The sequence below is a fragment of the Siphateles boraxobius genome, unplaced genomic scaffold (assembly GCF_051911475.1).
Source record: "Siphateles boraxobius isolate OS27281-9 unplaced genomic scaffold, OSU_SipBor_1 14, whole genome shotgun sequence".
Classification (NCBI taxonomy): Eukaryota; Metazoa; Chordata; class Actinopteri; order Cypriniformes; family Leuciscidae; genus Siphateles; species Siphateles boraxobius.
In genome coordinates, this window is record NW_027508744.1 from 190,001 (window position 1) to 215,000 (window position 25,000).

Here is a 25,000-nt window from a genome sequence, read left to right on the forward strand (position 1 = left end):
TTTTACCTCAGAAAACAGCTGACATTTGTGATTTAACTCACATTTACCTCGCATTTACCTCTGATTTTACCTCAGAAAACAGCTGACACTTGTGATCTAGGGTAACTCACATTTGCCTAGTTTTTTACCTTCTTTTATTTACCTCACTGCTGTCTCAGAAATGTTAGAAAACGACTGACACTTGTGATTTAACTCATATTTGCCTCATTTTTACCTCAACTTTTACCTTTTTTAAAAACATTTTTTACAACCTTTTTACCTTTACCATAGAGTAATGCTGCCTTCACGTGCTGTCCCACTTCCCAAGTTGTGAATACGAGTTTGTCTTGTTCAAGTGTTTTGATGTCAGAAAGAACATAATCATGGAGGAATATTCTTGCCTATTTAGTGTGGAAATCTCATTAAAGCCAAAATGTTATATAATGTCTCATTCTTTGACAACCATGTAAACATTCACTGCGCTATCTAGATAGTCAGCTTGCTGGACTTTCGGTCAAATACAGGCTATTTTTGATGTAGCTGTTGTGGAAAAACACTTTTTTTTTATTGTTTAAATTTTATGACACGCCCAACTCGGAAACTCAGTATCAAAATTATCTCAGAGTTTCCCAGTGGTAAATACGACTTGAGAGGGCGTTCATGTTCAATTTTTAACTAGGAAACACACATTTACGATAACTCCTATAACGAATGCAGAATAACTCTTTTTTTTGTGTTGTTCGTTTTTGAGTGTTTTATGTGCTTTATGCAGTGAGCTCTCGTTTATCAATATATGAACGGGCGAAATCATTGTGAATATGACCGCAGTTACAGGGTGAATATAAAGACTTCCTCTGCTGTTTCTCTGAACATGTGGATGGGCTTGTGCGACTGGATTTTCTAGTGATTGCTAAACCGGATCTTTCCCATCATGCCTGTCATTGCACAGATCTTCAGGTCACTATAACCTGCTGGAGCGTGTCAGGACACAGAGCCTTTAGACACATGATTAAGCTTTACGTTTCTGAACGCACTTCATCCACACTAGTGTTTTCAAGCACTATCCAGAAGTTTCTTGTTAGCACTGAAACATCGGAAAACGCTAAAATAATCTCACAGCGCATGCATAAAACATAATGAGAAGTACACCAGATATAATAATGTTATCATGCTATTCCATCTTTTTTTTTTTTTAGCAAAATATCTGTTTTGAACCAGGACAGCAATTGCGAGTAAATGTTCTGTTGTCTTTTGCAGGAATGTAATATGAGGTAACATTTATCTTGAACAATACTGTGAAAGCGAACAGCACAGCAGCCACTTAAGAAATCTGTGTTTTTTTTCAGATTAAATTTTAAATTTTTAAATTTTTCTCATTTAATATTTTCTGGACTCTGTTTTCATGGTTGTGAGTGTGCATGTGAGTGTGTGTGTGTGTGTGTGTGTGTGTGTGAGAGAGAGAGAGTATGGGTGTGTGTGTGTGTGTGAGAGAGTATATGTGTGTGTTAGTGAGAGAGTGTGTGTGTGAGAAGGTGTGTGGTTAAATTAAAATTTAAAGCATGTCTAATTAATTGAAATCATAAATAAGATTCCATTTTTGTGATTAGATTCTGGAAATCATAGGGCCTTATAGGTACAATGAGTCACATGACTAAATAAACACGCATCATCGTTTTGAAATGCCTCTGTTTTCAGATGGGCCTATTTCCACAATGTGTGTGTATTTATACATACAAAATTAATTATACACCGTACACACACACATTATGTGAACACAAACTTTTATTTAGGATGCAATTAAAAAAATTATTCCACCATTTTACACCCTCAATACTGTGAATAAAAATCTTTTTTGAAGAAGATAATCCCTTATTTCATGCATTGTTTACACCCGAGTTCATTTGAGCTAGAATTCTTGAATCAAATTAAATGTCATCTTGACATCTAGCTTTAACTTCTCACACTTCCCTCAACTAGTGGATCAGTGCTGCAAACTCGAGCACAACATCACATTCACAGGAAATGTCAAGAGCTGCTGGATAAAGACGCCTGTGATGGAGAGAGATGATTCATTCATATTTTCTTTTGGAAACATTCAGAGTGAATGCGGACAAAAGCAGAAAAACACGTTTCTTAAAATTGTGCTGCTTTGGAGCAAAAATAATTAGTTGCAGACTGATTGTGTGTTTTGTCCAGTAAAATATGAAAGGCTTTCAGTGTGTGATGCTCTGTGCAGCGAGTGTGTAGAGTTGTGTGTGATTGCTCAGGCACATCCAGGGCCTGAAATTAACACGTGACCACGCGCCAAATGCGGGTGAATTTTGCAATTGGCGGGTAAAACTGTCAATCTACCTGCCACATTGGCGGGTAGCCAATGAGAATTGAGTGATTCATTATTATTATTTTTTTTTCGTCTGTCCGATAACATCAACAATTTTCATTCAAGCAGCTGATTTCTGTGAATGCATGTAAAACTAAATGTATATTGCATTACAGGGTGAAGTCAGTATATACATTAACGACGATTTGAGACAAATAAATGTACATTTAATGTAAAACTATGTAAACGGCGCTCTGTGGCGCGGCAGGATTTTGAACAAGGTCCTGAGTCGTTGCTGGGCGCCGCGGACAGACGCCGAGTGGCGCTGCTGGTGTGTGTACACTGATAGAAAATAATGTGTTCGAATTTTAAAGATGTGGTTCTGCGCGGCACAGCGCCGCGCATCCGGTGTGCAACCCCCTTAAGAGTTATTATTACTTATAATGATTTTGTTAATTACTTGACAGCACTTAAATGTGAATTCTTACAAGTTAAAGAACAATGTTTGTGTGATTTCTATTTTTCACCTTTATGAGGCAAAACAACAAAACAAACAAAAAAATTGGCTGGTAAAAAGTTAACTTCAGGCCCTGGGCACATCTCTCCTCAGCTCGACATGCGTGCAGTTATATAGATTTGTCATTAGCGTTGCGACGGATCACAGAATTCAAGGTTTGGATCAATTACGTTTTTTTGAGCCACGGATTGGATCATTTTTCAGATAAAAAAAAAAAGTAAATGTTACTTTCATTTATTACTTAAAGCTCACTTGAGCTTTGTTCTTGTTCTTCGATAGCACAGCAAAAACTACTAGCCTAACTGATAAAGTTCACACATTATTAAACACAAGTGAACAGTCAGTAATAAAATAAGAACAAATACACAAATTACAAGCAGAGATGATTCCTAAATAACAAAGTTTCCAAGTCTAACAGTAATATTCAGATGCAGAAATGAATAATTAAGCATAAATGTAAAATAACACTATTTCTTCACTGTAGAAATTGAATATAGTTTCATCTTTGTAAAAGCTGTATTTTGTTGTTTTATTAACAAAGAACAGCAGGAAAATTAGGCTGCTGTCACTTTAAGACCGAAAGAACTGACAAACAGCTGATTCCTGCTTTTCGCCTCTTTTCCGCGTTTAAAATGGTTTGAATGTGTAAATTGGCAAGGCAAAACACGTCCAAATGATAAACTTTCACTCTGATGGTAAAATGTAGCAGTAATGAAGAAAGAACAACAGCAGTCTCATCACATGTGGCTAGGAGTGTTACTGTTATCGTAGATCATTGATCAAGCAACACAAGGTCCTGGGTCCATTTCCCAGTCAATTTATCAATTATATCCTGAATGCATTGCAAGTCGCTTTGGATGAAAGCATCTGCCAAATGCATCAGTTCATCTTTCCACCACGCTGAGTGTCTGAGCGCATGACCCCTGACCCCTGCCTGACCCCAACACTGGCTCAGATCTGCTGTGTGTGTTGCTGCAGTGAGCGGCTGGCGTTCAGAGCAGCTGTTAGCGTGTTAGCTGTTAGTGTCATTAGCAAGCGGCTCTCAGGATCACGGCTGCAGAACAGTCTCGCGGTCTCGGCGCTGAAGACTACAAATGGTGCAAATCATAGCATAGGAAATGATTTTATCTCGATGTAAACTACAGTTCTAAACCTGATGCCTGATATCTGCTGATCTGATCTACATTTATACCATTTAGGGTTTTAAAGTGTGTGTGTGTGTGTGTGTGTGTTAAACTTGTGCTTTAGCTGAGACAGAGCGAGGCCTGACGCGCGTCTGCTCCTGTTTAACTGCAGATCTGCTCCATTATACAGAATCAATAGTTCCAACCCAGCGTGTAGAGAACGCTTTCACCTGATGTGTGTGTGAGTGTGTGTGTGTGTGCGTATGCGTGTGTGTGTGTGTGTGTGTGTGTGTGTGTGTGTGTGTGTGTGTGTGTGAGTATGTTTGTGTGTGAGAGTGATTGTGTGTGTGTGAGAGTTTGTGTTTGTTTGTGAGTGTTTGTGTGAGTGTTTGTTTGTGAGTGTGTGTGAGTGTGTTTGTTTGTGAGTGTGTGTTTGTGTGTGAGAGTGTGTGTAAGTGTGTTTGTTTGTGTATGTAAGAGTGACTGTGTGAGAGTTTGTGTGAGTGTGTTTGTTTGTGTGTGTAAGAGTGACTGTGTGAGAGTTTGTGTGTGTGTGTGTATGTTTGCGTGTGCGTGTATGTTTGCGTGTGTGTGCATGTGTGTGTGTGTGTGTGTGTGTGTTGTGATTGCAGGCTAAAAGCTCTGGATAATTCTAGGATAATTGGCTTGGCCAGTAAACGCAGTCAGTGTCACTCAAGAGATATTATAATGAAACTGAAGCGGCTGCATAATTAAACACGTCCTACACACTCCGCTATCATGATCTTAATTAACAGCAGCGCACAATGTTTGTGTGACCTTGTTCTGATCCGCGTTATCTGTTGTCAGTAATTGTTTGGTCCATATCAGGGCTCGACATTAACTTTTTGAGGCACTTATCCTTCGGACATGTAAATTTATGTTTCACTTGTCCATGCACAAAAGTCACTTGTCCGGGTAATCAATTTGCAATTCCTGTCAGTTTAAACATCAAGCGCAAGAAAACTAGAACTCGCGCCCTGTTTTCTGACAGCCTTTCTAAACCCTATTTTTGTCCCGCTGAAGCCTTATTTGACCGGTGAGTGATGTAGATGAGTGATGTAGATGAGTGATGTAGATGAGCGATGTAGATGAGCGATGTAGATGAGCGATGTAGATGAGCGATGTAGATGAGCGATGTAGATGAGCGATGTAGATGAGCGATGTAGATGAGCGATGTAGATGTGCGATGTAGATGAGCGATGTAGATGTGCGATGTAGATGAGCGATGTAGATGAGCGATGTAGATGAGCGATGTAGATGAGCGATGTAGATGAGCGATGTAGATGAGCGATGTAGATGAGCGATGTAGATGAGCGATGTAGATGAGCGATGTAGATGAGCGATGTAGATGAGCGATGTAGATGAGCGATGTAGATGAGCGATGTAGATGAGCGATGTAGATGAGCGATGTAGATGAGCGATGTAGATGAGCGATGTAGATGAGCGATGTAGATGAGCGATGTAGATGAGCGATGTAGATGTGCGATGTAGATGAGCGATGTAGATGAGCGATGTAGATGTGCGATGTAGATGAGCGATGTAGATGAGCGATGTAGATGAGCGATGTAGATGTGCGATGTAGATGAGCGATGTAGATGAGCGATGTAGATGAGCGATGTAGATGAGCGATGTAGATGAGCGATGTAGATGAGCGATGTAGATGAGCGATGTAGATGAGCGATGTAGATGAGCGATGTAGATGAGCGATGTAGATGAGCGATGTAGATGAGCGATGTAGATGTGCGATGTAGATGAGCGATGTAGATGAGCGATGTAGATGAGCGATGTAGATGAGCGATGTAGATGAGCGATGTAGATGTGCGATGTAGATGAGCGATGTAGATGAGCGATGTAGATGAGCGATGTAGATGAGCGATGTAGATGAGCGATGTAGATGAGCGATGTAGATGAGCGATGTAGATGAGCGATGTAGATGTGCGATGTAGATGAGCGATGTAGATGAGCGATGTAGATGAGCGATGTAGATGAGCGATGTAGATGTGCGATGTAGATGAGCGATGTAGATGAGCGATGTAGATGAGCGATGTAGATGAGCGATGTAGATGAGCGATGTAGATGAGCGATGTAGATGAGCGATGTAGATGAGCGATGTAGATGTGCGATGTAGATGAGCGATGTAGATGTGCGATGTAGATGAGCGATGTAGATGAGCGATGTAGATGAGCGATGTAGATGAGCGATGTAGATGAGCGATGTAGATGAGCGATGTAGATGAGCGATGTAGATGAGCGATGTAGATGAGCGATGTAGATGTGCGATGTAGATGAGCGATGTAGATGAGCGATGTAGATGTGCGATGTAGATGAGCGATGTAGATGAGCGATGTAGATGAGCGATGTAGGTGAGCGATGTAGGTGAGCGATGTAGGTGAGCGATGTAGGTGAGCGATGTAGGTGAGCGATGTAGGTGAGCGATGTAGGTGAGCGATGTAGGTGAGCGATGTAGGTGAGCGATGTAGGTGAGCGATGTAGGTGAGCGATGTAGGTGAGCGATGTAGGTGAGCGATGTAGATGAGTGACTGCTGCGCTTGTTTACCGAGAGAACGAGCACAGAGTGAAAGCCCCGGTCGCGCGCGCACTCACACGTCTTCAAACTGTCTTGCTCTCTCTGCCTCCCTAAAATAACGACTAAAATAACAGTAAAGGGTAAAATAAAACTGAATTCCCAAAAATTAAAACGGAAAAAAAACGGAATTTGGGAAAAAATTAGTCAGTAACTTTTTTAATGCTTTTGAAAGAGTCTCTTCTGCTCATCAAAGCTGAATTTATTTGATCAGAAATATAGTAAAAACAGTGTGATATTATTCCAATAGAGTGCCGAAGTTATGACGTCACTTTGTAGGACAACTCGGAAGTTAGCGGCGCATGGGTTCCCTTGATCGAAAAGCTATGCATTTTCCCCATAGATTTTTGGAAAAACGCAAAAATTAAGATCTGTGTTCAACAAAGAGTTCAGACCCTTACACGTTTTGTCTATCAAGATAATCTTTACAAGTTAATCCAAAATGTATACTTTTTAAAGCCTATATAAAGTTTAAAAAACCACATGCAGGTTATAACTGGTGTGTTTTATGTCATAGATCAAAACCTGAAAATATTTAGAGGCTTTGCTAACCACAGACCTTTTTTGGCGTTTTGGCCTACAAAGTGACATCATAACTTCGGCACTCTATGTAAATCAGCTGTTTTCTATAATATATAGTAAAGTGTAATTTATATTCTGTGATCAAAGCTGAATTTTCAGCATCATTACTCCAGTCTTCAGTGTCACATGATCCTTCAGAAATCTGTATAATATGAGGATTTGATGCTCAAGAAACATTTATGATTATTATCAGTGTTGAAAACTGTGATGCATTTTATTTTTCAGGACTCTTTGCTGTATAGAAAGTTTTAAAGAACAGCTTTTATTTGAAATATAATCTTTTGTAACACTATGAATGTCTTTCCTGTCGCTTTTGATCAATTTAATGTGTCCTTGCAGAATGAAAGCATTCATTTTCTGAAAACGGGTTGACATGAAGTCGGTAACCCAGGAGAACTGAGCAGTTCAGCACCAGAGCCACGTCTCCAGAGGCCAGCCGTGTGTCAGCAGGGGACGCTGGTTAGATAACCCACAGATTAATGCCAGCCTTTGTGGGGAAAAACAAATTAAATGTAATTTCAAGCTGTGCGATTGCTTAGCTTCCGGCTCCTGCTGTTGCTTTCTGGGGTTTTTCTGGAGACCCACAGAAGTGGACTTTACCGTTCCAGTATCACACAACATCACAGTCACACTACATTTTCTACAATTGCAATCAGTCTGATTAGGCCTGTAATAGAATTAGAGCCAATGCGTACAATAAGAACAATACTTCTAATGCATTTATTAATACTTTTTTAAAAGCCAATTTTTTGTTAACATTAGTAAATGCACAGTGAACTAACATGAGCAAACAATGAACAACTATATTTTATTTCTTTATACTTACATTAACAATTATTAATGTTGATAAATCAATGTTAACAAAGGAGACCTTATTGTAAAGTGTTTAGACAGTCATGTCAGGCCTTGGACGAAGTGTGGATTTTTTTGTTTTTTTAAATCAGAGAAAACTATACACTGTAAAAAATAATTCCGTAAAATTTACAGTAAAAAACGGCCAGCTGTGGTTGCCAGAAATGTACCGTAAAAATACGGTAGCAACAAACTTAACTTAAATTTTACAGTAAAAACACGTATTTCACTATCTGATATAATGTTAATTTGCCGATCGATTTAAGTGCTAATATCTGTTCTGTACTATTGTAATACACTGACAACCACCAATCACAGTGGAGATGAGTCACATGATGAAACAAAGATCATCACAGATAGCTTTTCCATAAACTGAGAAACTTAATATTAATATATAGAAGATTCAGTGTCATTCACACACACACATGAAATTTTAAAAACCTAATAAACATTAATTAAACAACATTAAATGTAACATAAAACCCTAATGTACATAACTGATTAGGAAAAACTATGAAGAAACAAAGTTATTTCAACAAAAATACATAAAATGGGTCACGCAGGGACTTTGTCAATTTAAACTTTTTCACTATAAATTATACAACTTTCCTTAACTGTAAAATTATATTAAATGTACGGTTAGATCTATCACAGTTATTCACCTTTATACAGTACGGAAACTTTGTTAGCCTATTAACAGTTTTTCACTGTAGCATTTTAAAGTCTTTTACCGTTAAAATCACGATCATTTTGACGCATCAACCATCATAGTTGCCATATATAGTGTGAGAGTATGTAGTGTCTCTGTTGCATGTGTTTAATCTGCATGTTGTGTGTGAGTTTGGTGAGATATTGTGAGTTCTCGTCGAGGGATGTTTTTACAGCCGCTGGCCTTTGTGAAGCTGTTTTGTTTCTCCGGTTGAACTTTCCCAGGAGTCTTTGCTGTATCCCAGACACCGGCGCTCTGATCCCGCGGGACGCCTCTGACCCGGGATCAGCTGTTATTGAGCACAGAGATCAGGAGTGTGTGTTCAGACTCTCCCTCTCCACTCATTAGTGTTCATTTACTGTAATGGACGTACGTTGGTCCGAACACTCTTTTTGCTTATTTGCCTAAATAATGTAAAAGCCGCATGTTGGATTCCTGATCCGTCGCCATGGTAACAGTAAAAGAGACACTTTTTTTTATTTTTTATCTTTTATCAATCGGCTGTATTTCGGCTCGGGCGTTAAGAGGTTTTCTGGGAAATGTGAAATGCGTTTCTCACTCATGTTCTTGAGCGTTTGAGAGGGGGTTTCTGGGTAAAATGTCAAAGCGCTCCTGATGTTCTGATCCAGACGGAGATGTTCAGCATTTATAGAGGCGGAGATTGGTTTTGAAAGCACTTTATGGAACTATAACAAATTATGGCAATTATTTATCAGTGTAGTTATCAGTGGATTAAAAACAGACCTTATTTTCTTCATGGGTTCTGTTGAAACTTATGGAGGGCTCTAACCAACTACATTAAATTAATATGTAATGAAAATTATCAAATATTTCATGGAATATACAAATTAATAAATAAAGTGAATTAAAATGTACATGATGTCGTATTTCAGGTTACTCTTATTTTATACTTGATTAAGTCGGCTACATTTCACGTGATCTTTATTTAGGTTATACATTTGTAGTCAATTATGCGTATGTTCATTGATGCACTATTACAAAGATATATTTATTTTTATTATTATATGTGGATTTTAGTCTTCGTAGAAACTGAAAGATCCTTGTGAAGTAAATCTCATATGAACTTGTGTGATTTGGAGACTCTGATGAAAATAGTGAGACATGTTTGTTGCTCTCACACAACAGCTGTGTGTGAGTGTGTGTGTGTCTGCAGACAGGTGGCCACTTCTTTCTCTCCCAGCTGCTGGTTTTGTGATGTACGGTTGTGTGTTCAGTCACAGTCGCCGTTATTCTGTCTCTGTCAGTTGTTCTGGTTATCCGTGTGTTAAACTATATGAAACGACATGAGACTCGTTTTACTTCTGTAGTGTGCTGTATTTCTGAATATAAAAGGCTATTTAATGGGGTGTTTTTTTCCATCTTCATCTGTGTTTAGTGTGTAATGTTGCTGTTTGATCATGAGAAAGCTCCAGTTATTCTCTATATCAGCTTCAGTGTTTCTGAACTCCTGAAACGCGTCCATTGTAGTCTTGAGTTTCTTCCGGGAATGAACACGTCACAATATTCCTCATTATAATAATTCATACGCAGAATAAAGGGGCGGGGCCTGGGGTGAGTTAGTTAGTATTGTTAAACTGGTGTTTATGGTAAGAGGCGGGACTTTCCCAAACACACTCGAAGCGCTCGGCCAATCACAACACACTGATCCAACCGACCAATTAGAGCACAGTGTGCTTTTCAGGAGGAGGGGCTTCATAAAGACAGGAAGTAAACGGAGCGTTACTGACAGACTGGGAAGAGAGGAGCCGCAACAATGGAGAATATGAGGAAAATAATCAACATTCAAGCAGGAAAACCTTTTCTAGTAGAGCTTAAAAACAACATCAAGACTTTGTGAAAGGGCAAAATATGGGCTCTATCCACCTGTTTCCGGGGAGCGCTACTGTAAAAAATAAAGTGGGTGCAACTTCCGGTCAGGCGGCGGAAGTAGCATACCAATGGTATTTTATGTGCTATTTAGCGAAGAGGCTAGGTGTTTTCTCTTTTTTTCGGATAATTTTTTTTACTATTTACTATATGAGAGATGTCGTTACGGAGCTCATGGACAACATGTGCTAATTCAGTGGCCAATTTTATTATAGCCTACAATTATCCCATTATATAAACATCTCCATGTTTTCGGTGCTGATGCAGACGTGTTCATGTAACATGTTAGGGTGGCGCTGCCAATAAAACACATAAAAGCTGTCACAAAGAACCGGCAAAAGTAATGATTATGAATATGTAAAATATAACAATGATACATTTTAATTAGGCTATTTATTAATAAACAAGTGTTTTCTGTGTCGATGCTGACTCGCGATCTTCACAGTAGTGAACGTGCCGGAGAAAAATGCACATTTCAAAAGGATTACATAGTTTTCTTTCGTTTTAAATTGTTCCGTTTAAGACATTTCAAGTGTTCTGTAGATAATATATATTTCTCAGGTCTGTAAGGCAAGTAGACTACGCTGAGTTTCGGTTCATTTATGAGACGAGCTGCAGTTCAGGCGCCGGCGCCTCCGTGTGGTGATATTATTGTCTGCTATATTTACTTATTATTTATTAAATCCAGGTAATGTGTTGATGAAACATTGATTAGAATGAAGATACAATTAATACAAAACAAAATTAACTTTAAAGAAAGGCTTAGTGCTTTCTGTTTGAGGTCTGTAAAAGTTTTAAAGCAGTCTTTTAGTAGGCTAACGCTTTCAGGGAACTGTCACGCCCGTAACATTGTATTTTCCTCATAAATGCGAACATGAAAAATAAAATAAATTGAATATTTTATTTTCTGTGGAGAGCCCACCCTTCTTCATCCAGTGGGTAGTAGGTTTGCGCAGTGTAATTCACACATTTCACAGAATTACTAAAAAAAAAATTTGCCACCTAAAAATTTACGATTTTTTTGTGTCACGTCTGTAACGCATGTGTATTTCCCTCATATTTAGCCTATAACGTTAGTTTATCGTTAATTCTCCCGACGATCGACTAAGAAAATGTAATCGAATGCCTATCCCTAGTAGCCTAAGTTGCTGCTATTTCACTCTTTTTTAATTTCGTTGAGGTTATGTTCCCACATCGTTAGCAAGTTTGGATCGCTAACGTTACATCTTGAATGACTGTCAACTGTTGAATGAATGAACGAGTGTCACGTCTCGCTTGTTTACTTCAAACCGGAAGACGCGCCCACTTTTGACGCAAGGCCTCATGGAACGTAGGAAACTTGTGGATAAAGAGAAAAAATTTAAGGAGGCACTTGATCTTTTTCTTTTGGGAATTGATTAAAAATGTGGTCTGGAAAGAAGTCGAAAAATAAGAGGGATTGGTCGTTCCTGCAGCTCAAACACTAAATTATGGTGCTAGCTACGCCAAAGTCATGAATTTGATTCCTAGGGAATGCATGTCGACCGTTGGATAAACATATCTGCCAAATGCACTTTTTTTTTTAAATTAATAATTCACAGGAAAAGCAGAGACATTAAAAAAGTAAACATTCGGTCTTAAATCATGAATTAAAGGGTTAGTTCACCCAAAAATGAAAATGATGTCATTAATAACTCACCCTCATGTCGTTCCAAGCCCGTAAGACCTCCGTTCATCTTCAGAACACAGTTTAAGATATTTTAGATTTAGTCCGAGAGTTTTCTTTCCCTCCATTGAAAATCTATGTACGGTATACTGTCCTTGTCCAGAAAGGCAATAAAGACATCATCAAAGTAGTCCATGTGACATCAGTGGGTTAGTTAGAATGTTTTGAAGCATCGGAAATACATTTTGTTCCAAAAATAACAAAAACGACGTCTTTATTCAGCATTGTATTCTCTTCCATGAGTCCGCTGACGTAAGACGAGCTGACGTGTATCTGGTGTGTCCGTGTATTCGGGTTCAAATAAATATGTCTGGTTAAAAAAAAATGCAAGTCTTCCCCTGTGTCGAAATCCTTAGACATGTTTGCAAAGATTGTTTTGTTTACAGCATGCGTCTCCCTCAGACTGTAAACGAAGCTCGGGCGCACCAGATAACACGTCAGCTCGTCTTACGTCAGCGGACTCGTGAACGCGGATCCCCAACAGAACCGGAAGACAATACAATGCTGAATAAAGTCGTCGTTTTTGTTATTTTTGGAACAAAATGTATTTCCGATGCTTCAAAACATTCTAACTAACCCACTGAGGTCACATGGACTACTTTGATGATGTCTTTATTTCCTTTCTGGACAAGGACAGTATACCGCACATAGATTTTCAATGGAGGGACAAAAAGCTCTCGGACTGAATCTAAAATATCTTAAACTGTGTTCTGAAGATGAACGGAGGTCTTACGGGCTTGGAACGACATGAGGGTGAGTCATTAATGACATCATTTTCATTTTTGGGCGAACTAACCCTTTAAGCTCTATAGGATCTTCACGTTGAGTATTTGGGTCAGTAAAGGTAATCAGGTGAGCCGCTCGGGTATTAACTCACAAACTTTAGTGCCGGAAGTCCTGATCCCGTTTCCAGCACAAGCAACAGGATTCATGTTTATGTTCTCAAGCTCTTATTCCTTCCTGAACATGATTTATGCTTCAAATGAATGATAAACAGATAGATGTCACCGTATGCGGTCGCATATTGCTGAAACAGATGTCAATCTTAATGCTCGTCTGTGGTGCTAATCCTGTTAAAGCAAAGGATTTGCCATGACAGAACGCAGGAAGATCAACAGTCATGAATCGCCTCAACTTCACTAAACTGTGTCGCTTTTCCGTGGGTCTTTTTACCGATTTTTGTACAATCGTGCGATTGGTGTGTGTGTTTTTGTGGCTCACGAGTGTGTGTCTGTGTCTCGTCTCTTGCAGCTGGCCGAGTACCGACAGAGGAAGGCTCAATCCGATGGCCAGAAGAAGCAGAAGAAGAAGAGAAAGAAGCCTGAATCGGATGTAGAGGAGCGTCTGAGAGAAGAGCAGAGCCGAGATGAGGGAGACGAGCAGACGGGAGATCAAAACACTGTGTTTTCCCTCTCAAAAACCCTGCGCAGCGGAGAAACCGTCACACATGACCAGACCTACACCATGGAGGTGAGCAGAGTTCATCACCGCTTCAGGCCGTCTGCTTTCACACGATTGTAAATGTAACACACATTTTTGTTAATTTACATTTTTTCATTTTAAGCATGTAATAAACACTTTAAGTGAGCTATTTAAAAAGTGTTGCGATTATTTATGTTAAATTATGTTTTTTAAAACATACGCGCACTTGTGCTGAGTGTTATTTTGTTTATTTAAAGGCTTAACTTCAAACGTACCGGGAAAAAATCCTTTATTCGGCATTATCCAGTTTAACGCAGAGTCACGGCACACTGTTCGATCTGTCCGGGTTGAAACAGAACGGACTGTAATGTACGTTATGCCAGGACTGATTTTGAAGGCAAAAGTCCCGCTGATCTCATTGATTTCCTTAAAAAACTCTGTGTGAGAGCCGGGGTCAGCGGTACACATCGTCATGTGTTGCGGAGACTGTGTCCACTGTTCTGTCGAGCAATTAGCACTAAAGCGAAGTAAAACTTGTGCCAGGAATACGACGGGACAGACTCGACTTTCAGCATTAGCTTCGATGCCTGTACAGCAGAGTAACTGAAGTCTTCTTGAGGAAAAAAAATACAAAATAATCAGTAGTTTTGGTAAGCATTATGCTGAAGGCTTAGTGTGAAATGCACCGCCCGCTACTATATATGTATGCATGTATATTATGCACACTTCATGTTTTTCTTCGAAACTGTTTTGACAAATTAATGTGATTATAAATGCGTAGATGATTTTAAAGCCTGGTAGGTTTAGGCTGTATTTGTAGTTATAGATGTGTGTGAAATTAGTGGTTGCCCAGGCAACAGACAACTGCGTTTGAACGGGTTGAGTGTGTGTGTGTGTGTGTTTTGAGTGTGTGTGTTTTGAGTGTGTGTGCGTTTGAGTGTGTGTGCGTTTGAGTGTGTGCGTTTGAGTGTGTGCGTTTGAGTGTGTGAGTTTGAGTGTGTGAGTGTGTGTGTGTGTGTGAGTGTGTGCGTTTGAGTGTGTGTGCGTTTGAGTGTGTGTGCGTTTGAGTGTGTGTGCGTTTGAGTGTGTGCGTTTGAGTGTGTGCGTTTGAGTGTTTGAGTTTGAGTGTGTGAGTGTGTGTGTGTGTGTGTGTGTGTGTGTGTGTGTGTGTGTGTGAGTGATCCGGTGTCCTTGCAGCAGAATAGCAGCACTTCTCTCTATTCTCTCTGCTCTGAAAGCATCATGTGCTTCATCATCAGAGGTTTCTCCAGGAAACTAACGGTGGTTCGCCTCCGTCTGTGTGGTTATGCGGCTCCGTCTCTTTGTTTGAATTAAAAACAACCCTCTTAAACACAGGCACAGTCTTGCAAGACTCCTCTGATTGAGTTTGCTTGCGTAACTGCGACAGCACCGTTCTCTCCAAAGAGAAGGAAAAAAGTGTAATGTAGTTGACACACGTGTACATTATTTAAATTACCACGGCAAAGTTTCAAGTGGCCGTGTAACTTCCTCCTGCAGCTGTTGCCATGGAAACAACGTTTGTGACTGCAGAAATCTGACATAGTCAAAGCAGACAGTAGAAATTAAACTATTGCTATGGTGAATATGCATGTCTGTAGACACTTAACTAGCACAGGCTGCGACCAAACGTCAGATTTTGCGACCTTTTTTCCTGCCACTGCGACTAAATTTAGTTAGAAGTTCCCAACTGATAAGAGTTGCCCTTTCTGTTGCATATGAGAAACATTAGACTGTGAACAGAGGGAAAGCAAAACAAAACCATGCTTCTCGTTTGAGCTGTGCAACGCGGACCGTTTATCATCTCTGAGCAATATTAAAAACAGGTTTACTCACAAGCCGATCTCCATCACACAACACCGATGCTACACAGCGCTTGGAGATCCAGGGACAAAGTGTTTAAATTCGCCTCCGTATTAATGTCATCGCAGCGAGGTCTAGTGAGAAGCGTTCAGATTAGCATTCTTGTATCAGATCAAACCAAGGTTATTATAGTTTTGCTTTTTTAAATTAGTTTTTATTTTAATATCGTTTTCAAATTTGCTTTAAATTTCAGTTTAGTTTTAGTTAGTTTTATTAATGGTTTTGTTAGTTTTAGTTTAGTTTTTATTTTGCAAAGACATTTCTATTTAGTTTTTATTTTATTAATTTTCATATTTAGTTTTAGTAATTATAGTTTAGCAGAGCAAACAGAACACTTCCAGTGTAGACCAAAGCGGGACGCTTAATTTCAGCAAAGTTTAATGTTTGCCCAGATTACAGTTAACTCTTGAGAAGACATCTTAATAATACAAATAAAATAATTGTTTGAGATTTAACAAAGCACCAAATAAATGGAACTTAAAAGTATACAAGAAAAAAATATGAAAAATTCAGACAAAGTGATTCATATTAAAGATGAAATCTTGTTAAACGTGCCTAGTTTACTTTTTCCAGCTGTAAATGTGGCGGAGTGACCACTGGTACATAAAAAAAACCCTTGCTCAATTCATCTGACTACATCCAACACAACCTGCTGTGAAGCCAGTGTGATTAAATAATGAAGTATCTATGCAGTGTGTGAGTGTGTATATGTTTTTCTATCCTGGTGGGGAATTAAACCTGAATACACACAGACTCATGGGGACTCGTGTCACTGTGGAGACCCACATTGAGGTACACAAGGCTATAAATCATACAAAATTAGCTTTTTTGTAAATGAAAAAATGCAGAAAGTTGTGTGATGGGTAGGTTTAGGGGTTTAGTGTAAGAAGACAGAATAGTTTGTGCAGTATAAAAACCGTTACGTCTATGAAGAGTCCCCACAAAGATAGTGCACCAGAGTGTGTGTGTATTTGTGTGTCTGTGTGTGTCCTGGTATTCCATACATTGCAGGGAAATGTCTCAACGTGGATATTATTAGCAGTAAATGTTTTATAAAAACAAAGATAATAACAGCACCTTTCAGCCTGTCAACCTCAATACAAACATGACATCTCAAACATAGTAGCCTAGAACATTAAAGTTTTTTTGTGCTTGACGAACTTGTTTTGCTGTCGCACCCGCGTCTCGCAAATGAAACGGCATTCTAAAAATGCTGCGCTAAAGTTAAAAGAAGTCCAACTTGCGTCTTATTACCTCGTGTTATTTCCCATTCCACTGCAACAGATGCATCCTTTATGAACAGCGCTTAGCACTAGCCATGTGTTCTACGTTACGGTCCTTCATTGAGCGCATCACAGGACAGCGGTTAATCGCCTCAGAAACTTCACGCGTATGAAGCGCAATATCAGCCACAGGTCAGATTTTCCGCCAAAGTAAAGAGCTTAATAACGAAAACTATTATTTATTTTTGCTAATTATTATTTTATTTCAGTTAGTTTTTCAATAACTGTTGTTAGTTTCGTTTAGTTTTAGTTTTTCATTTATTATGAATTTTTAATTTTATTTCAGTTTACGAAAATGTTTTTTGACCAATAGTTTTAGTCTTAGTTTCAGTTTTCGTTTACGAAAATAACCTTGGATCAAACACATTAACGTGGAAACCAGGAGAAACATCGTGCCATGAACGAACAAGTTATAGAAGGGCTTTTCAATTCACAAATCACCAACATTCACCATGGACATTAATGTAGTAACGTTAACTGTAACCATGGTATTGTGGCAGAATTAGTCAAATGTTTTTACATTATTCATCTCAGGGTTCGTACAACATTTTAAGAGGACTTTCAAGTGCTTCACACTGAATATATAGTAAAGTGTAATTTATTCCTGTGATCAAAGCTGAATTTTCAGCATCATTACTCCAGTCTTCAGTGTCACATGATCCTTCAGAAATCTGTATAATATGATGACTTGATGCTCAAGAAACATTTATGATTATTATCAGTGTTGAAAACAGCTCATATTTGTATGGAAATCTTAACTATTCCAAATGTTTGGCCAGTAGTGTATATAACCAATAAAAATACCGGATTTATATTAAACTTTGTCTAATTTTGCTATCATTAAATAACATTAAATCTTTTGTAAATTTTCACACTCTCTTAGTTTTATCAGTCCACACTAGTCATTAACACCATTAACCTCACACTCTGATCTGTTGTAATTGTTCTACCTTTCATGTGTTAACGTCCCCAGTATTAGTCTGTGGTAGCGGTTCTGCTGGGTTATTCTGAGCTGGATGCGTCTCTAGATTACACTGGATGTAGGTCAGACGTTCATGCATCAGTGTAATTAGCCGTGATCGTCGCTAAAGCAAACGAGAGCAGCGGGCCATCAGGGCCAGTCATGCGTTTATGCCTAAAGAGACGCTGAGGAGAGTGTCTGTTCTCTGATATGGTGGGTTTCTTTCAGGTCCTTTGCTTTCATTTCAAGATGACTATTTTTTAAAACCGTGTCGGTCTTGATTAGTGACCCACTAACACTGAAGACTCAATTATGTGCACTTAATTGCTTATGCGACCTCATTTTGTTTTGTTTTTCAGCCCGAGAGTGAAGTCTCGACGACGGCTGAAGACTGTTCGTCTGAGGTAAGATCTTATTCTGCACGAGTGTTTCAGCCGGTTTTATTCTCAGGCTCAGGTTGAGTGAGTCAGTTTTGTTTAGTTAATGACTCGTGGGATGAAACTGTGCTTGTGGACCGTTACGATGCAGAAACCTTCACCGTTTGTGCTCCTGTGCGCATGCATCATGTGACCTGTGGTTGCCAGGCAGTGAAGGCTTGAAAATCCTGCCTGAAATTTATGAAAACCTTGAAGAGACCAAAGTTTCACAGACACCAAAACTGCTTCTGAACACAGCTTAATCCATAACCAGATAAAGAGAGATTAAATTGTGTAATATGAATAATGTATAGTATATACTTTATTAAATTAAATAATAATAAGATTAATAATGCTAGTTCTCTTATCTATTTAACTATTTTATTTTTTGCACATTTCCTCCTATTATAAAAACTTTATTTATTTATTTACTTATTTTCTTTAAGCACATTTATTCTCAATTACAATACAAAAATATATTTATTTACTTAAGTATTAATTTATCTTCTACAAGCATATTTTCTCCACATATATTAATACACAAACTTTTTATTTTATTTATTTTATATATTTTCATTAAGCACTTTCTCCTCAATTATCCATACAAAAATTATTAATGTATTAATTTATTTATATTAAGCACATTTATCCTCAATTATCAATACAAAAATTATTAATTTATTAATTTATTTATATTAAGCACATTTATCCTCAATTATCAATACAAAAAATATTATATATTTTAATAAGCACTTTTCTCCTCAATTATCAATACAAAAATTATTAATTTATTAATTTATTTATATTAAGCACATTTATCTTCAATTATCAACACAAAAAATATTTAATTTTTTATTAAGCACATTCCCCTCAATTATCCATACAAAAACTATTACTTAATTAATTGTATTTATTTATTAATAAGCACATTCAAAACAAAACTATTTTATTTATTTATTATTTAGGTGTAGGTATTGTTTTTATTTTGTACATTAGGATTTTTTGGACTGTGACATTATTTTCATTTCATTAACAATTAGCTAATTACGTAATTTTATTTGTGGTATTGACTTTTTCTTGAAAAAGTACGAATATAGAATGAAATAAATTTAAAATGAGGTGATAAAATTAAATAAAACATGATTCTATTACAGAAATATAATACAGGAAAATACTGAATCTAACAAGAGTCAGCATTGAGAATAACAGAACAAGCGAAACATCTGCACACATTACAGTATCTGAAGGGCAAATGATGTCATGTTTTGTGCGGTGATTTGTGTGTGCACTCTTTGATGTGTGATGTTGTGAACTGACAGGTAAATGGTTTCCAGGAGAGGACTGACAGTGGTTTTCCATGGTCGTGTGTGATCAGGGTACAGTAGTTCCCTCGCTGCATCTCTCTCTCTCCTGCTAACACACTAACCTCACATCATCCCCCTGTTTATCTCTATCTTTACCTTCAGCTCAGCTGTGGAGATGCTAATGCTGTGGAGATGCTAATGCTGAGGCGTTCTGTGCCATTTTAACTGCGCTTACTCAAATCACGGGCTGCTGGCATTTTGTTGGGTGTATATGATATTGGTGGAGGAGAGCGTGTAAAAATGCTTATATAAGACAGACGTTTAGCTTTTACAGGGAATAAGGCTGTGTGTCCAACAAAACGCCAGACGCTCTTCTGAAAATGTCTTAGCGTTTGAGACGCTTTGGCTGCTATGAAAGTGTTACTAGTATCTGATTTCACAGATAGTTTGTTTCTAAATATAAAAATGTCGATACACTGTGAAGTAGCTCGTCATCTGTTGCTGTTTTACAAGTGGGATGTTGTGATTGGTCGCTGTGGTATTTGCCCCGCCCCTCCTCCTCTGTGATTGGATGGCTGGGTAAAAAGCATAACTGATAAACGCTGCGATTTATCTACAGTTGAACATTTTTTTAACTTTCGGCAAAAGTACCTGCGCTTTTGTGGACACACGGCCTTAAACTATCGACAGAACGGAAAAAGAATAGAGAAAAGAGAATTCGCAGTGTTATTTTAGTATAATTAAGAAACTATTATAGTTTTTATTGTACATATTATATTACATCTTATATACATCTTATATATTATAATATTTAGCATTAATAGTTATATTTTTAATTAATTTGTATTTTTTCAAAAAAAATAATTAAATTTAATTAACATTTTAGTCTGTTTTTAGGTTTTAGTTATTTTAATTTTTGTTGTTTTAGTACATCAATATGGAATGAAATAATTAAATAAATAAAAGTTGAAATATTTAAATAAATTATTAAATAATACATAATAAAATTATTAAAAATAAATTTCATTCAGTTAATTGTTAAATCACTAAATAAAATTAATTGTATTAATTGTAAAATTAATTGTAATTGTATTAATTGTATGCTTTCATTTTAGCATTTGTTTGCATTCATTTTATTTATTAATTATTTATTTCACTTATTTTTGGATTGTTTTTTATTTAAGCACAAGCTCGTTTCAATTAATTTAAAATGAAAAATTAGCATAAAAAATGCTTAAATTGCATAAAAGGTACATTTAGTAATTTGTTTAGTAATTCAATAATTTACTAAATGATATTCATGTTTTATTAAAAATTTGAATCATTTATTTAAATCTTTCTAAATAAAAAGGTAAACGAGCTGAAAATAAACTAGCTGAAATAAAATAAGTTCAAGATTTTTATAAACTATACTAACCCAGTGATTTATTAAAAATGTAAGTTTACTAAATAAAATTAGTTGTTTTTAAAAAAAAAATATTTTATTTCAATTAACGTTTATTCAGTTTCAATTAACAAAAATGTTTTAGCTAACTATAATAGCCCCATGGCTTATTAGAAATATATGTTTACTAAATAAAATTAGTTAGTTTTTTAAAAATATTTTATTTTATTTCAATTAACGTTTATTTATTTCAATTAACAAAAATGTTTTTGGCTAGTTACCTATAATAACCCTGAGATTCAGTATAAGTTTCCCAGATTCTCCTGACCGAGCTCCGGCACTATTTGGGTGGAAAGGATGTTTAATGAGCTAATGATGTTCTGTTTCTGGTTCTGGTTCTGGTTCTGACTCGGTTCTGGTTCTGGTTCTGACTCGGTTCTGGTTCTGGTTCTGGTTCTGACTCGTTTCTGGCTCTGGTTCTACTTCTGACTCGGTTCTGGTTTCTCCGACAGGAGGAGGATCTCCCTCAGTCTGAAGCACAGATGGAGCCTGACCCTCAGAGTCAGATCCAGGTCATGGAGGACGAGCTGGCTGCCAAGAGCATGGCCATAGAGGAGCTGAGCCGCGAGCTGGAGGAGATCCGGAGAGCGTTCGGGCCCGAGGGAGGGCAGCAGGTGCGTGTGCTCGTCGCCTTAACCACTCGCCGTTTCACAGAGCTGTACTGTGAGCGACATTCACTCTATTATGCAGCCAAGAAAGTCACTTTCTGTCATGTAAATCTACAGGAAAAGGTGTTTCATTGAAATACAGACGGTCCCCTGCTGTTCGAGACCTGAGGAGGTTTTCAATTAAGTTTCATAACAGTCCAAAAGACTAGCTATACTTCCATCCCCCTTTTTATATGCAAAATTTAGGATGGGATGGAAATTTCAAGATGTGCATAACTGTATGCGCTCAATTGAGGCATATACGTTTTTATAGGATGAACCGGTATGAAAATTTTGGCCGATACCATTAACCGATAATTCTTTATATTTGAAAGCCGATAACCGATATATTGGCCGATAAATCTAAATACATATTTGTATATATTTTTTGAGAGCCTGATTACAAAAACAAAAATCTCACCATTAAATCCATGTCCCAAGCACACAATTATATTGTTCTCATTATAATTTTATGTACTGGATATGAGAGACTTGCGATGCATATTTTGCACTGAACTGTATATGAAGTGATTCCAATCATATTTGCAGCAATTCAAAACCATCGTGTTGAACAGTGCGCATCTGAAGTGTCTCCGCTGAAGGAAATAATACATTATTTATTGGCTTTAATATATCAGCCAATTTTCTTATCGGGCCAATTCCCTCCAGAAGCGTCTCAAACACCAGCAACCAAACGCAAGAGAACATGACAGCGTTTATTGCGTTTCGTCTGACACACTGAGACAAACTCGTTTATGATGGAGGGAAAAACAGCCACATTAAAGCAACTTACACTTTTAATACTGATATTCTGCACCAACTTCCCCAGGAAGTGATTTCGTTTAAAACATATTAAACACATTGAACACTTAAACACTTTGCAGCTTTTTTCACGTTTGTTTTTTGTGTTGTTCCAAATTTGCGCACAAGTTAAAGGTGCTGTTTGTAACTTTTTAACTAAAATAAAAATATCATAATATGTTTGGAGATATTTAGGAAAAACACTTATTTTACATGTTTCGTGTTGTCAGTCGGGTTTTGTTTTGGTCTGTGTGACTCCGCCCACTGCCAGTTCAGCCAATAGTGTTTCGACACCCTGGGATGCCAGTTGATGGGAAACGCAGCGTATTGTAGTCATGGAAACCAGCAAACAAACTGGGTCAGAGATTGCAGATTTCACACAACCTAAAAAGCCTCGATATCTATCGAAAAATCTCTATGAACGAGAGCATATTAAAACGCGGATAAATCAACTTACAGTCTGTAAGTTTCCTCGGCTTTCGTTGTCAATTGCGCTCCTTCCTGTTGCATGTCTTCAAACTGGCAACCCATGTGAGTGTCGAGTCTGAGGAGGTGGGGAAACGACAATATCCGATATTTTGAATTTGGACTGCAGTACCTATTTCGACCACTAGCTGTCATTCTTACAGAAAGCACTTTTAAATTCACAACATAGCTACTCCAAGATGTCCAGGGTTGCTGAAATGACGTGTCCGGTGTGTAATCGTGTTTGTGTCCACAGCTGCCGGAGTTCGAGGAGGCGCTGAAACACAGGGACGAGATCATCACGCAGCTCACCGCTAACATGCAGCAGGCGCGAGCCGAGAAGGAGGAGGTGATGAGGGAGTTCCTGCAGCTCACCGAGCAAAGCCAGAAACTGCAGATTCAGTTCCAACAGGTACCAGACGCGCCGCTACTGTTCCTGCGTGATGCTTATTTTGTGGACAAAAACACTTCATTATATTGATTGCGTTATTATTTAGAACAGACTGTAGCTATAACTGTAACGATAATTCTAAAAATAACTGTAATGATAACTATTACTTTATTGACAATTCTAAAATAACTGTGATGATAATTCTAAAAATAACTCTAATGATAACTATAACTGAAACAATAATTCTAAAATAACTCTAACGATGACTATAACTTTAACGATGATTTTAAAAAAAACTATACGATAAATATAACTGTACCGATAATTCTAAAATAACTAACGATAACTATAACTGAAACAATAATTCTAAAAAGAACAGTACAATAACTATTACTTTAACGATAATTCTAAAATAACTGTGACGATAACTATAACTGAAACAATAATTCTCAAATAACTCTAACGTATGACTATAAATTTAACTTTAACGATGATTTAAAAAAAATAACTGTACGATAAATATAACTGTACCGATAATTTTAAAATAACTGTAACGATAACTATAACTGTAACAATAATTCTAAAAAGAACTGTGCGATAACTATAACTTTAACGATAATTCTAAAAAGAACTGTACAATAACTATAACTTTAACGATAATTCTAAAATAACTGTAACGTAACGATAATTCTAAGATAAAGATAACGATAACTATAACTATCATTCTAAAAATAACTAACGATAACTAAAACTTTAACTATAATTCTAAAATGACTGTAATGATAACTATAACTGTAACGATAATTCTAAAAAGAACAGTAAAATAATTATTACTTTAACGATAATTCTAAAAATAACTGTGATGATAACTATAACTGAAAAAATTATTCTAAAATAACTAACGATGACTATAACTTTAACGATGATTTAAAAAAAATAACTGTACGATAAATATAACTGTACCGATAATTTTAAAATAACTGTAACGATAACTATAACTGTAACGATAATTCTAAAAAGAACTGTACGATAACTATAACTTTAACAATAATTCTAAAAAGAACTGTACAATAACTATAACTTTAACGATAATTCTAAAAATAACTATAAACTTAACGATAATTCTAAGATAACAATAACTATAACTTCAACGATCATTCTAAAAATAACTAACGATAACTATAACTTTAACTATAATTCTAAAATAACTGTAACGATAACTATAACTGTAACGATAATTCTAAAAAGAACTGTACAATAACTATAACTGTACCGATAATTCTAAAAAGAACTGTACAATAAATATAACATAACGATAATTCTAAAATCGCTATAACGATAAATAAAATGTAATGATAATTCTAAAATAACTATAACGATAACCATAACTGTAACAATAACTATAACTTTAACGATCATTCTAAAAATAACTAACGATAACTTTCATGATCATTCTAAAAATAACTAACAATAACTATAACTTTAACTATAATTCTAAAAATAACTGTAATGATGACTGACGTAAAAAATATACTATAATTGTAACTATAACTCAACTATAATGATAACTGTAACTATAATTCTAAAAATAACTACATCGATAACTATAACGATAACTAATTTTAATGAAGACTATAGTGATAACTATTACAGTAACTATAAAGGGAAGTATAATGAGAACTAATCTAACAATAACTGTAACGAAG

At 36.9% G+C, this 25,000-nt stretch overlaps 1 protein-coding gene across 2 annotated transcripts in view; it reads left to right on the forward strand.

Annotated features, from left to right (window-relative positions):
- The window catches only part of akap9 (A kinase (PRKA) anchor protein 9), a 134,001-nt gene that overhangs the window by 1,729 nt on the left and 107,272 nt on the right, over positions 1 to 25,000 (forward strand). For both annotated transcript variants that reach the window (XM_077230145.1, XM_077230146.1), the window contains exons 2-6: positions 13,531 to 13,749; positions 18,186 to 18,230; positions 19,562 to 19,618; positions 21,443 to 21,604; positions 23,160 to 23,315. In XM_077230145.1, the coding sequence (XP_077086260.1) occupies positions 13,531 to 13,749; positions 18,186 to 18,230; positions 19,562 to 19,618; positions 21,443 to 21,604; positions 23,160 to 23,315 (639 nt within the window). The remainder of the gene's footprint in view (positions 1 to 13,530; positions 13,750 to 18,185; positions 18,231 to 19,561; positions 19,619 to 21,442; positions 21,605 to 23,159; positions 23,316 to 25,000) is intronic.